Genomic DNA, 11,618 nt, shown 5'->3' with positions numbered 1-11,618 from the left:
GGATGGGGTAAGCAGTAATGAAAGACTTTCTCCCTCTTTAAGGTGAATGTCCCCGGTAATAAGAGTGAAAGGAGATGGCGAGGAGTTGAGGAGGAGATGGAGCACAGATTCATCATGCTGCGGATTCTGAAATGAGTTAACACTATTATAATCGCCTTTTGTGATGCAGCCTTGATTCACTGACATACCCTGGGCCCAGCATTGCGCATAACGTTATGCATAAGGTGGCAGCGATTGCCACAGCCATGTTTAACTTTGCTTTACTTAATTAAACGACTGCTTGCCTTTTTCTTATAAGTATGCACGGTCATTGAAGACTATTTGACTTTATGTGTAGTTGTCGTGTTTACATCCACCAAAGTCGGATCAAGCTCCAATGACATTGTCCATCTAGTCTCGCAACGGTACTGTTTTGGCAAGGCTCCTGGATCGTTTGAGAGACCATGACATGTATGAATTACACCGGCCGCGTGGCCTAATGGCTAAGGCGCTAGATTTCGGTCCCCTTCTGAACTCTCTAGAGATTCCAGGTTCGACTCCTGGCGTGGTCGACACAGGATCTTAGGATCTTTCCTTTTGCAAATTTTTGCACCTGAGGTGGGTCGTTGGGAACAGACCAAGCCACCTTCTCCAATGTTTTATAACGATTCATTGAAGAATGATAATTGAAGCTGTCTTTAACCAATTTGGGTTGTATTTCTTAGAACTACTTTTTTAATAACATTATACTATCCGTATATATGTCGTTTAAATGCTGCTCACAACTGGCATAGCAGTCTTGTCATCCGCATTTGAAGGCATAAGCTCATTGTCAATGCTGCTCGGCTTCTCGGGGACAGTCTTCTTGCGCAGACCAAAGCATGTCGTAAGTGGCGTAAACACACCAAGGTTGCCATATCGCTCCATGTAAGTCATGGAGCAGAAGCAGATAATGACAACGAGCCAATAAACGTTGTACGAGACAACAGATCCGATAGTCGCAGAGTTTTGCCAGCCAAGAATGGCATTAAAGATACCCCAGCCACCGCCACCGTTGAGCTCAGCGTTGCAGCAGTTGACGTGCCAGACACTCTTGTGGATGTCATATGAGCCAGGGCCGGAACCGACTTCTGCTGCATCGCCGCCGATGATGTTGTTCCAGGCGTGGATTTCAAAGGCCCAGACGGCTTTGCTGAAGAGACCAGCGGCGACAAGGTACAAGAAGCCGGTGGAGATGATGAGGAAGATCTGGAGGGATGTAGTGTTGCCTCCTCTGGACGACTTTGTCAGTATTGAGACCATTTATAGAGAGGAGAGAAGTCAACCGACCTGTAAATGATGTATCCAACAACGCAGCCAGCTGCAAGACCGCAAATGACAGCCAGAGGGAACGACGAAGCTGGAAGTCCCAAACTGACACCTCCAATATACACAACAGCCTCAAGGCCCTCTCTCAGAACCGTGATGAAAGGCAGAATAAACATGACGTGCTTCTCCGACCAGAGCTTGAAACGGCTCATGATCCCAGAAGTTGCAATCGCATCCTTCTTATCCAGAGCCTGCATAAGCTTGACACGCCACTTCTCCTGAAGCTTATTAACTCTCAAGAGCGCAGCGCCCATGATTGAGATGATAATGGCTGCAATAAGACTGAAACTTCCCTCCCAGATATCTTCAGTTTTGCTAAAGACGTCTTTGCCGAGGGAGTAGAATGCTCCGATCATGCCGGCGCCGATGCAGAGGCAGATGGCGAGGCCGAGACCTACCCCAATCCATACCTGATTATTTGTTAGAGTGAAGGAGAGTGAATTCGGAGAGGGGGAGTACCTGTTTGAGCAGGCGTTTGTAGGTTTCTCTATCGCCTTCGCCGCCGACACTCTGCTTCAAGAATGCGAGAAGGACGGAGACGATGATGCTTGTTTCGAGACATTCTCGGAAACAGATGAAGAAGACTATTCAGATCAGAGTTAGACAGCTAGATTTATGGCTAGACATAACTTTTGGTGTAATTGGTCACATACTGGGAACAGCAAAGACGTTGACTGTCATGATGATATCGTCAGCCAGACCAGGCAATCAAGTGCAAGTTTAAAGATGTACAGGTCAGAAATTCATGAGATTTCTGGCACGAGAGGATATGCAATGGAACGAAACAATATATCGATGCGCCCAAACTCGCTTTCACAAGACAGTGGACCCCCCGAATTGACTTTGATCCCTTGTTTGCTAGCGCGCCAGCCTCAGTGCCGACTTTCCCGAGTCAAAGTCATCTGCCTGTAAAAAAAGATGGATAAGATAACTTTTGACACTGCGCTAATCACTTTAAGCACGCTGTGCTTCACAGCTGAGTGCCGACTTGCCGAGACTTGGTGTGTCTGACGCCATCTGATTTGACAAGATCGATAAGATAAATTAATCGCGCTCCCGATTATCCGATAGTTATCAATCTAGACTGTGCCGTTGTCGAGTTTGATGGGCTGATCCTCGTATCTTGCGCGTGCCGGTTATCCAGAGTTTGCTGCCAAAAAGTAAGGTTACTTGACTCAATTGCAGCTGGAGCTGGGATTTCGGTAGTGTGTGGCTTGCTGAGGAATTGCCGCAGTCTTTATCTGATCGGTTCCCTGCAAAACACTGGATGGCCAAATGTAACTTGAGCCTGTCACCAAATAATTCAGTTCATCTTTCTTCATCACGAGTGTATGCAGTAGCAAGACTGATGAACTAGTGACTGTCGCGATGTTCCTCTCACTCTTCGTCTCATCGCTTGCCATCCTGTTTGCTGTACCGACGGCCAGCGCAAAAGATGTGCATTTCGACTGGAATATTACGTGGACGACTGCAAATCCCGATGGATTACAAGCGCGTCCTGTAATCGGCATCAACAACCAATGGCCTCTCCCAGTCATCAACGTCACAAAAGGCGATAGAATCATCGCAAAGGTGACGAATCAATTGGGGAACCAGTCAACTACCATCCACTGGCATGGCATGTATCAAAATGGAACGAATTTCATGGATGGACCTGCTATGGTGACACAATGCAACATCCCCACTGGCGCTTCCATCACATACAACTTCACAGTGAGTGTGATTATGAGTTTTGAAAGGAACATATCTGACTCTTGACAGGTCGACCAAGTTGGCACTTACTGGTATCATTCTCACACAAGATCACAATACCCAGACGGTCTACGCCAAGCCCTCATCATCCAAGATCCCAAGAATCCATATGAGGGTGAGTATCACGAAGAGCGCGTCATCACGCTCTCAGATTGGTATCACGACGAAATGCCTGTTCTCATGAAACAATTCGTCTCGTACAAGAACCCCACTGGTGCCGAGCCCGTTCCAAACTCAGCACTCATGAACGACACGCAGAACATGACTCTTCCTGTTGAGCCTGGCAAAACCTATCTTCTTCGCTTGGTAAATGTCGGCGCTTTTGCGTCGCAGTACTTCTGGATCGAAGGGCATACTATGAAGATCGTTGAGGTTGATGGCGTCTGGACGAAGCCTGCCGAGACAGACATGATTTACATCGCGAGTGCGCAACGATATGCTGTTTTGGTTACGATGAAGAGTGAGACTGGGGTGAATTACCCCATGATGGCCAGTATGGATACGGTAAGTGGACTTTTCTCGACGCCATAACACCATTGAAGCTGATCATCTTTATTGGTAGACTTTGTTCGACACTATTCCTGATGGCCTGAACTGGAATGTTACAGGCTGGCTCGAGTACGATACCGACAAGAAGCTTCCCGCAGCTGCTGTCTTGAATGATTTTGAGCCTTACGATGACTTCAAACTTGTCCCCACAGACGGTGAGAAGTTGTTAGAAAAGGCCGATCATACCATCAGTTTGGATCTGACGATGAACAACCTCGGCGACGGCGCGAACTAGTAAGGCAGCCCTTCAAAACTTCATCTCTGACAAAAACTAGTATGTTCATACTGACGTCTTGCAGTGCCTTCTTCAACGATATTTCCTACGTGTCCCCCAAGGTCCCAACGTTATATACTGTACTCTCCGCAGGTGAAAACGCAACTAATCCAACCGTTTATGGAACCGACACAAATTCCTTCGTCCTCAAACACGGCGAGATTGTGGAAATCATTCTCAACAACGATGACTCCGGACGACATCCCTTTCATCTCCACGGTCAAAACTTCCAAGTTGTTCATCGCAGCGAAGAAAACGCAGGCCACTACAACGCATCGTGGACGAATATCACATACCCATCTGTCCCGATGCGAAGAGATACGCTTCTCGTGTATCCACAGGGAAACTTTGTCATTCGTTTCCCAGCTACTAATCCAGGTATGTCACCTTCAAACAACACGTAATAAGGTAGATCTAACTCTGGTAGGTGTCTGGCTCTTCCACTGCCATATTGAATGGCACATGGACACTGGTCTGATCGCAACGATGATTTCTTCACCGCTTGAGATGCAAAAGACTTTGACGATTCCACAAGAATTTAAGCAAATTTGCTCGGATCAAGGGATCTCGACAGTTGGCAATGCAGCTGGCAACACTAATGACTATCTGGACTTGAGCGGGCAGAATTTGATGGTGCCTCCTCTGCCGGCTGGATTCACTACGAAAGGCTACGTCGCTATGGTGTTTAGCTGTGTAGCGGGTGTCCTTGGCCTTGCCTCGATTACTTTGTAAGTGCCCCCCTTTCTTATCAGTGACCAGTGTTGATGATTCTGTTTAGGTACGGTTCTGCACCCATTGCAGCTAAGTAAAGATAATATTATACATGTATTACGTAGAAAAAGGATTGAAATAATATTTGGGATTTGTTAGATTTGCTCAACTATATATCGATTTCGAAACTTGCTACGTGCTTGAGCCGCTTGCTCTTGGAATACCCCAGTAATATCCCCCTAACACTCCCCCCCCCCCTGTAGACGCAAACTCTCGACCTGGACTGTGGTAGTTTTCAATAACGAATGACAACTGTGATTCTCTTCTTCTCTCCTCATCTTGTAAGGACCCACCCAGAAAGCGCTCGGGTTTGAAGTACCTCCCATCTGGACTCCGGATTTCATCAATAAAGTGAGTTGTTGATCGAGCCCACTGAATGCTGAAGCCCTTCTTGAACAGATACCTGTAATCCTATGCGTCTTGAACCTTGGAGTCTTCCAAGACCCTCTTGTCGCCGATGGAGTAAAATAGTGACGAACGGATTGACCAAAGCCCCAAACTTCATTGGTGTATATTACAGCCGTGGAGATTGAACGCGCACTTGGATCTCACTGGAAGGTGGGTTGACTAAACTGATACAGGAACTGAGAGAGAAATAGAAACGCTGGCTTTTAATCAGGGTGCCAAATCCAACGAGTGTCAACAAAGACTAAAGTTGCCTCAGTGTTTTCGCCTCTTGCAAAAGAGGTCCCTTGCCCTGACAGACTAGATAGGATCTCTTAAAATTTACACACGATGTAATTTGAGTGAGCATGCGTGATGTTAAGAAAAAATTTCAATACGAGACTAACAAATGAAAAATAATTATGACACCCTAATATCCATATCTTGATCCCATTACACCTCACCATCTTCCCCATCGTAACCATCCAAACGTCAGAACGGTGATCAAAGACCCATAAAACTGTCTGATAGCCCATGCTGGCGCCAACAAAGGATCATTCCTCGGAATAGGTTGAACTGGTGGCTTGAATGTCGGCTCCAGCTCCTGGCCTCATTTAGCCTCGCGAAGCACATCAATCTTCTTGTTGATCTTGTCGATCTTGGCCCCGCTATCGTAGCACTTGTCCTGGAGCTGATTCACGATGTCATCCCACTCTTCGATCTTGCGCTTCAGGCTTGTCACCTTCTTCTTGTTGGCCTCGTTCTCATGGTCTCTGTCGCGCCACCTCGCGTTAGCCCCGTCCAGTTTCTTCTCAGTAGCCGCGAGTTTGTCGGTGGTCTGGCTCAACGACTTCTGGGCAGCCGTGAGCTTGTCGGTAGTTTGATTGAGGAGATTGGTCTTGGTCTGCAGGGCTGCCTTCTTCTCGTCCAGTTCAGCCTTGGTGTCCTTCAGGCTCTTGCTGGTCTTGCCGAGCTCATCCTTGGTCTTGTCGTGCTCTTTCTTGGCGGTGGCGAGTTGGGATTGGAGAATCTCGTTTGCCTTCAGTGCTTTCTTCCAGTCATCATCAAGGCAAGAGTTGACCTTAATGAGACGAGCATTCTCATCCTTCTGTACCTTGAGAACATTCTCGAGCTCGAGCAACTTCGCATTGAGGGCAATAATTTGGCCATGCAGACCTGAGAGCATCTCAAGGAGATCATCTCTCTCAATGTGAGCCTGTGTCAACTGGTCCTGGAGGTCTGTGTTCTGGCTGTAAAGGCTGTTGAGATCTTCCTGTAGCTTCTTCATGATTGTGTGGTCAATTTCACCGTGCTTCTGCAGTCCCTTGATGGTGTCATCGAGTTCTTTGACCTTGTTCTGGTAAGCTTCGTTAGCCTTGGTGAGCTTGTTCTGAAGGTCATCGATCTTGTTGTTGGCCTGGTTGCGCTCATCAGTGAGCTTGACGATCTGGGTCTCCAGGTTTTGCTTGTCCTTCTTGAGAGACTGCACAAGAACGGTTTGCTTATGAAAGTCCTCGTCGAGAGCAGCGAATTTCTATGCGACGTTAGTATGAAACTTTACATTTGTAGAAAGCAATACATACGTTCTGGGCCTGGGCAGTGAGGTAGCCGGCCTGCTCGATAAAGGCAACACCATGTGTCAAGGTCTCCATGATAGTCTGGGGGAAGGGCATGGCGTGGAGGACGCGAGGAAGTGTTTGCACAGGCTGAGGCAGGCGGAACTCAGTCTCTTTCTTTGTGGGAGGGACGAGGTCTTCGGAGTCGAATGAGCTGTAATCGTTGTCAGTGTTATTCAAATCAGCAGATGTCGAATTCGATACTTACTGCTTCTTAGGTTCGACCTTAGCGACAAGGTTCAGCTTGCCAATCTCGGCCTGCTTTCCATCTGCCTTGACCTCAATAGTAAGTTTTTGGGTCTCTTTGCTCCAGGCACAAGTGATGTCAAAGAAGTTGTTGAAGGAGAACTTGTCGAACTTGTCATCAGACCCGATGACCTTCATGTTGGTACCTTTGAAGGCTGATGTCTTAGCGTTGCCTGAACCATCCTTAGTCCACTGCCACGAAGACACAATAGGCTTTCCATCCTCATAGTCCTCAGGGAGGACAAAGATGGCCTGTTCGTTAACAGCATTCTCGCGCCAGTTGATGCTGCCAGCCCAGATGCGAAGTGCAGCATTAGGGTTGATCTCACCCTGGGGCTGCCAGTGGCGCTCAAGAGCAGTGCTGGCCTTTCCGCCAGAGGGACTGGTCATGTCGACCTTGATCTTGCTGTAGTTCTGCTCAGTGGTGATGGTATAGCTGTACCAAGCTCCTGACAGAGTGAAGCTGACATCTGTGGACTTAGGAAGCTGCTTGAGGTCTTGGACGAGGATGGTTTGGAAGAACTTGGACTTCTCAATGCCAGAGGCATCCTTTGTCCATTGGGTGAAGATGTATATGGGATCGTTGGCACGAACGACACCCTTGGGGAAGATGATGGTGAAGGTCTCGTCAACGGCGTAGTTGTACCAGTTGAGCTTTCCTTGGTAGATGAACATGATGGGCGATGAAGTCAAGTATGAGATGAAAAACAAGATAGAAGAGTAAAGAGAAGCGATGGATCAGGTCGTTAGGGAAGAGGAGAAGTTGATGTGGATGATGAACCAAATCTGTAGGAGATCGACGCATCTTTATAGACTTTGTCTATTGCTGCATGTGAGTCTGTCTTCACGACGAACTAGTAGGTTTCCCCTCAGCTCTGGCTGCAGAAAGTATTGATGGCGACTAGCCCGAATACTGATCACATCCCCTCCACCCTCCCGCGTATCATTCCGCATGGCGCTTGTGAAACCGTAAAGTTAACCGTGTGGCAAGCTGAACTCCCTTGACCATTCCGCGTCCAAGCCAAATCACATCCACAGCACCACACAAAACCCTCGTGGCTAGCTGTGCGGCTTGAAACATTGATCCCCAATCACCAGTCTAGAAGTTCAGCCCTCGCTAACAATTCCCAAGCGCTCTCTCAAGGCTGAGACAGGCGCTGCTTAGACCAAGCTGAGACGAGACCCTGGAGAGGGAGCCCAATGATAAGGGTTCAATAGTGTGCGCCACGTGCAGGTCCAGCTCGCCACGGGCCGTGATAAGCGGCTAGAACGGCCGGGCCCAGACCTCGCCAATCACACAGACTATCTACCAATAAATTGATCACAATGCAGGCCTAGCGATAGTTTGCGGTGATGTTGCCATTTTGGAGCTGGGGCTTAGACAGGCCGGGCTAGAACGCTGCGGCTGATGTGCGCGGGGAAGACAGATTAGGGATAATGCATGCCAATTGGGGTTTCAGAGGCAGCTGAGCTGCAACGCTAACTTAGAAAAGTTTGGACGACACGAATTGCGCGATTGAAGAGACGAGAACTTGAAAGAGTTGAAGCTTTGTGGAGCGATCATGTGTACGGAGGAGACTTGTGCGATGCTAGAAAAAAACCTTGAAAATACTGGGTGCCCTACCAAGGTGGGTCCTACGAATAGCTTCACTTGAATCACCATGGTCGGCTCAACGAAACGAAAAGAATGCACGCGAGAATGCCAATGTTTACAGAAAACCTTATGATTGGACTGCTGCGAGTAGCTTAGAGACTTGTATGATCAATTGTTTGTATTTCCCCACGATGATATCATCCAGCATCGCCGATTGCTTCAACCCCTTCTCAGCATCACCACAATCTTCTCAATCCCGATATCGCCGTGCCTGGTTTCGTCTTTGCATTTATCTCCTTATCGTTTATCTTCTTCTCAATCCTTCGTTCCTGAGGCGATGACGCTTCCACCATTGTTCGCCTCAAAGATCAGGCAAAACTTTATTTGAGGCTCCTTCTTCGTCCGTCGCTGGGCCTTTTCCTCCGGTCGGCTGAGTGCCTTCTCGTTTCGATACACGGGTCGAAAGCTCCGAGGGCTTCGTGTCGCCCCGCTGCGGAAATCGTTCGATCGATGAGGCTGAAGAGAGGTACCTGCCGTTCAAAAGACTGATTGTTGCCTGGAGGTGTTGATGCCTTAGGTTGTCCCAACCATACTCGCGTCTCGACCTCGTACGTGTGCTTGGCTGAGAGATGGGATCTTTTTCTTGCGATTAGGAGAGATTTCTTGTTCAAGAACCTTACCACTTTGTTCTTGTTGATCGTTGCATTGCAGTTCATGTGAAAACATAGGCTTGGCCCAGCCATGAGGCGCTGGGCTCCAGCATTCACGGCGTCGGTCGTCGTCTTCTTCTTTTCTTTTCTTCTCTTCAGAGGAGACCGTCGCGTTTTGCGCCGACGTAGCCGGCCTGCAAGGCGCTGAGATCAAGAAGTATTGCGACTTGGTTGCCAAGAGGTTGCGTACGTGTCTTGGTGTTGTGCCTTCCCCAGTTTGCAGTCTCGAGCGAGTGCAGATGGGTCAGGAGCAGGCTATACGTTGAGACTTGAGACTTGATCAAGAAGATCTCCTTCTGATGCTCCTTTCATACATTGGCTCTGTGACAAGGTTAAAGAGGTATTGGCCCCAACACATTCGTTTTTATTCTCATTGTCTTATATGAGGCCCTGGAGGTCGCTGGCCGCGGTCTTCTTGAGTGACGTTCGTGGTGGTCGCGGTTGACTGCGTTTTGCTGTGTGAGGCTCTTTCGTTCCTCGTGCTGTAGATGGGCAAGTCGTTCGATGTAGGTGGCGTTGCTTCCCAAACTTGGTCTTGCACTGATATTCATCGTTTCCAGAGCGTGGGCCCTGAACCTGCCGCCTTCTCTCGCTCTCTTCGTTTCTCTTCTGTGCCTCTCTTGCCCTAGCTGTCTCGTTGCCAACTCGTCTGGTTGACCGATCGCTCAAAGTGTACTTTGGAACAACTCTTGCAGTACGTCGGCAAGTTCGCGATATAACTTTTAATTTCATATCACTGCTTGCAGTTTTAGCACCAAATCAATCTTGATTTTCTCTATGCCTCTCCTGTCCCAGGCCTCGGAGCCTCAACAATGCGGTCTTCTTGAGCCATGTCAAGGCGCTTGCGGATGAGTGTGTCCCGATGCCAGAGCCTCTTTCCTTCCTGCAGCGGGTAGAGGAGCAGATGGTTCGATTTCGATAGTGCCACCTGTCGGTGTTAGTCTTCAGGGACTTGCTCAATTTCCAAATTGGATCTTGCACTTGCCTCCCTCTCTCTTATTCCTCTGAAGTCGCTCCGGCGTTGGGAAGAGCGGGAGTGCTCGCAGATGGGTATAAAAGGCCGTCTCCCCCACCGTCTTCTTCTTCTTTTCTTTTCTTCTCTTCATAGTTGAGTACCATCGGCTTATTTGCCAATGCAGCCGGCCTGCAAGGCGCTGAGATCAAGAAGTCAGCGGCAGGGTTGTGCGCACTGGGACAACTTGCGCTAACCCCCCAGTGCGCAGAAGGTAAGTACGGCACAATTTTTGATTTACTCTCACTGCTTGCAGTTTTGTCTACTCTCGCTGTTTCTCTGACCAGAGGGGTGTCAGTTGATTCGGTTTGAATCCCTTTTTTTTCATTGCATTCACCGGCTTGCTGGTGGTGCGAAGAAGAAAACTTTGCCTTGTGGTGTGAATGATGTGTGATGTGCCAGTGTGTGATATGCCATTGTGTAATGTGTGCTGTGCCAACGTTCAAAGGTGCCAATCTGTGAAGTGTGAAGTGTGATGTGAAGCATGTGCGATGTGAATGATATGTGATGCGTCAGTGCCGTTTCATGTCTGCTGAGGATGAAAATTTGATGGTGGTGAAGATAGGCGGAACTGTGTGCAGAGATTGGATAGAGAATTAAACGAGATGAATGAATGAATGAATGTAAGATAGAAAACTCGAACAGACACAAGAACTAGGAAACGAGCGAGGCGAAAACCTCAGGAGGAATGCAGATGAAGAATTGAAGAGGCGGGGGACGGGGGAGATGCTGTATTTATAGGGAAAATCGAGACAAGCTTTGTGGGATGAGGGCAAATGTCCTCTGGATTAAAATTTGGCTTTGCGGCTGTCGGTGACTCATTTGAAGGATGATAATTTTCTCCTAGAAGTCTGTTGATCATTCGAGCGCAACGTCAGTGGTTGCAGAGAGGATGCTTGCGATGCGGACGAAACCTAAGCATCAGGTGGAGGGACAAGCTTGCGCGTAACTCCAATGATCGGTCGACACTGGATGCCTTACTTTGCATTTGAGACCTATTGGATTCCATCGCAGAGCTTCGATGGATCGACGCGAGCGATTGATGGCTGACCTGGGGCTTGGCAGTTGGCGACACCTGTCGAGAGTTCGAAGCCTATGACAACACAACGAACTATCCTATCAGAAGCTCTTCAATGACAACTTCGCGCCACCTACAGCATCAAATTTCTATCTACAGCATCCTCGTCGGTAACGGATCGCGTGAGTTTTAGTGTCCTTACGACGCGCCGAGTCATCCTGCGGTCGATCTCGAAATTCTTTCCATCGACCACCGAGCACGACACCCTCTTCTCCTCGAAGAACAACCAAAAGAGGGGGCGGGCAAATGGTGACACCTGTCGGAGGCTGATGACAGCGAAGAACA

General features: G+C 48.5%; 3 protein-coding genes and 1 non-coding gene across 4 annotated transcripts; 2 read left to right on the top strand and 2 right to left on the bottom strand.

Annotated features, from left to right (window-relative positions):
• Positions 1 to 464: 464 nt before the first annotated feature.
• tRNA lies at positions 465 to 551 on the top strand. Its single transcript is given in 2 exon segments — positions 465 to 501; positions 516 to 551. It is a non-coding gene; the product is annotated as a tRNA-Arg (tRNA).
• Positions 552 to 747: 196 nt separating this feature from the next.
• FPRO_09973 (uncharacterized protein) lies at positions 748 to 2,028 on the bottom strand (the record flags this gene model as incomplete). Its single annotated transcript, XM_031233422.1, has 4 exons — positions 748 to 1,252; positions 1,309 to 1,757; positions 1,807 to 1,931; positions 2,001 to 2,028. 4 exons carry the CDS (start codon positions 2,026 to 2,028, stop codon positions 748 to 750), a joined length of 1,107 nt encoding a protein of 368 aa, XP_031083261.1.
• Positions 2,029 to 2,715: 687 nt separating this feature from the next.
• FPRO_09972 (uncharacterized protein) lies at positions 2,716 to 4,731 on the top strand (the record flags this gene model as incomplete). The annotated part of the gene is made up of 6 exons (XM_031233421.1): positions 2,716 to 3,060; positions 3,109 to 3,603; positions 3,662 to 3,882; positions 3,948 to 4,300; positions 4,350 to 4,650; positions 4,701 to 4,731. 6 exons carry the CDS (start codon positions 2,716 to 2,718, stop codon positions 4,729 to 4,731), a joined length of 1,746 nt encoding a protein of 581 aa, XP_031083260.1.
• Positions 4,732 to 5,687: 956 nt separating this feature from the next.
• Positions 5,688 to 7,614, bottom strand: FPRO_09971 (uncharacterized protein; the record flags this gene model as incomplete). The annotated part of the gene is made up of 3 exons (XM_031233420.1): positions 5,688 to 6,611; positions 6,661 to 6,847; positions 6,902 to 7,614. The coding sequence occupies 3 exons, from the start codon at positions 7,612 to 7,614 to the stop codon at positions 5,688 to 5,690; spliced, it is 1,824 nt and encodes a 607-aa protein (XP_031083259.1).
• Positions 7,615 to 11,618: the final 4,004 nt, after the last annotated feature.

This window comes from Fusarium proliferatum (genome assembly GCF_900067095.1).
Source record: "Fusarium proliferatum ET1 genome assembly, contig: FPRO_scaffold006, whole genome shotgun sequence".
NCBI classification, from domain to species: Eukaryota; Fungi; Ascomycota; class Sordariomycetes; order Hypocreales; family Nectriaceae; genus Fusarium; species Fusarium proliferatum.
The sequence above is the reverse complement of the archived record's forward strand: the minus strand, read 5'-3'. Positions and strand labels throughout refer to the sequence as shown.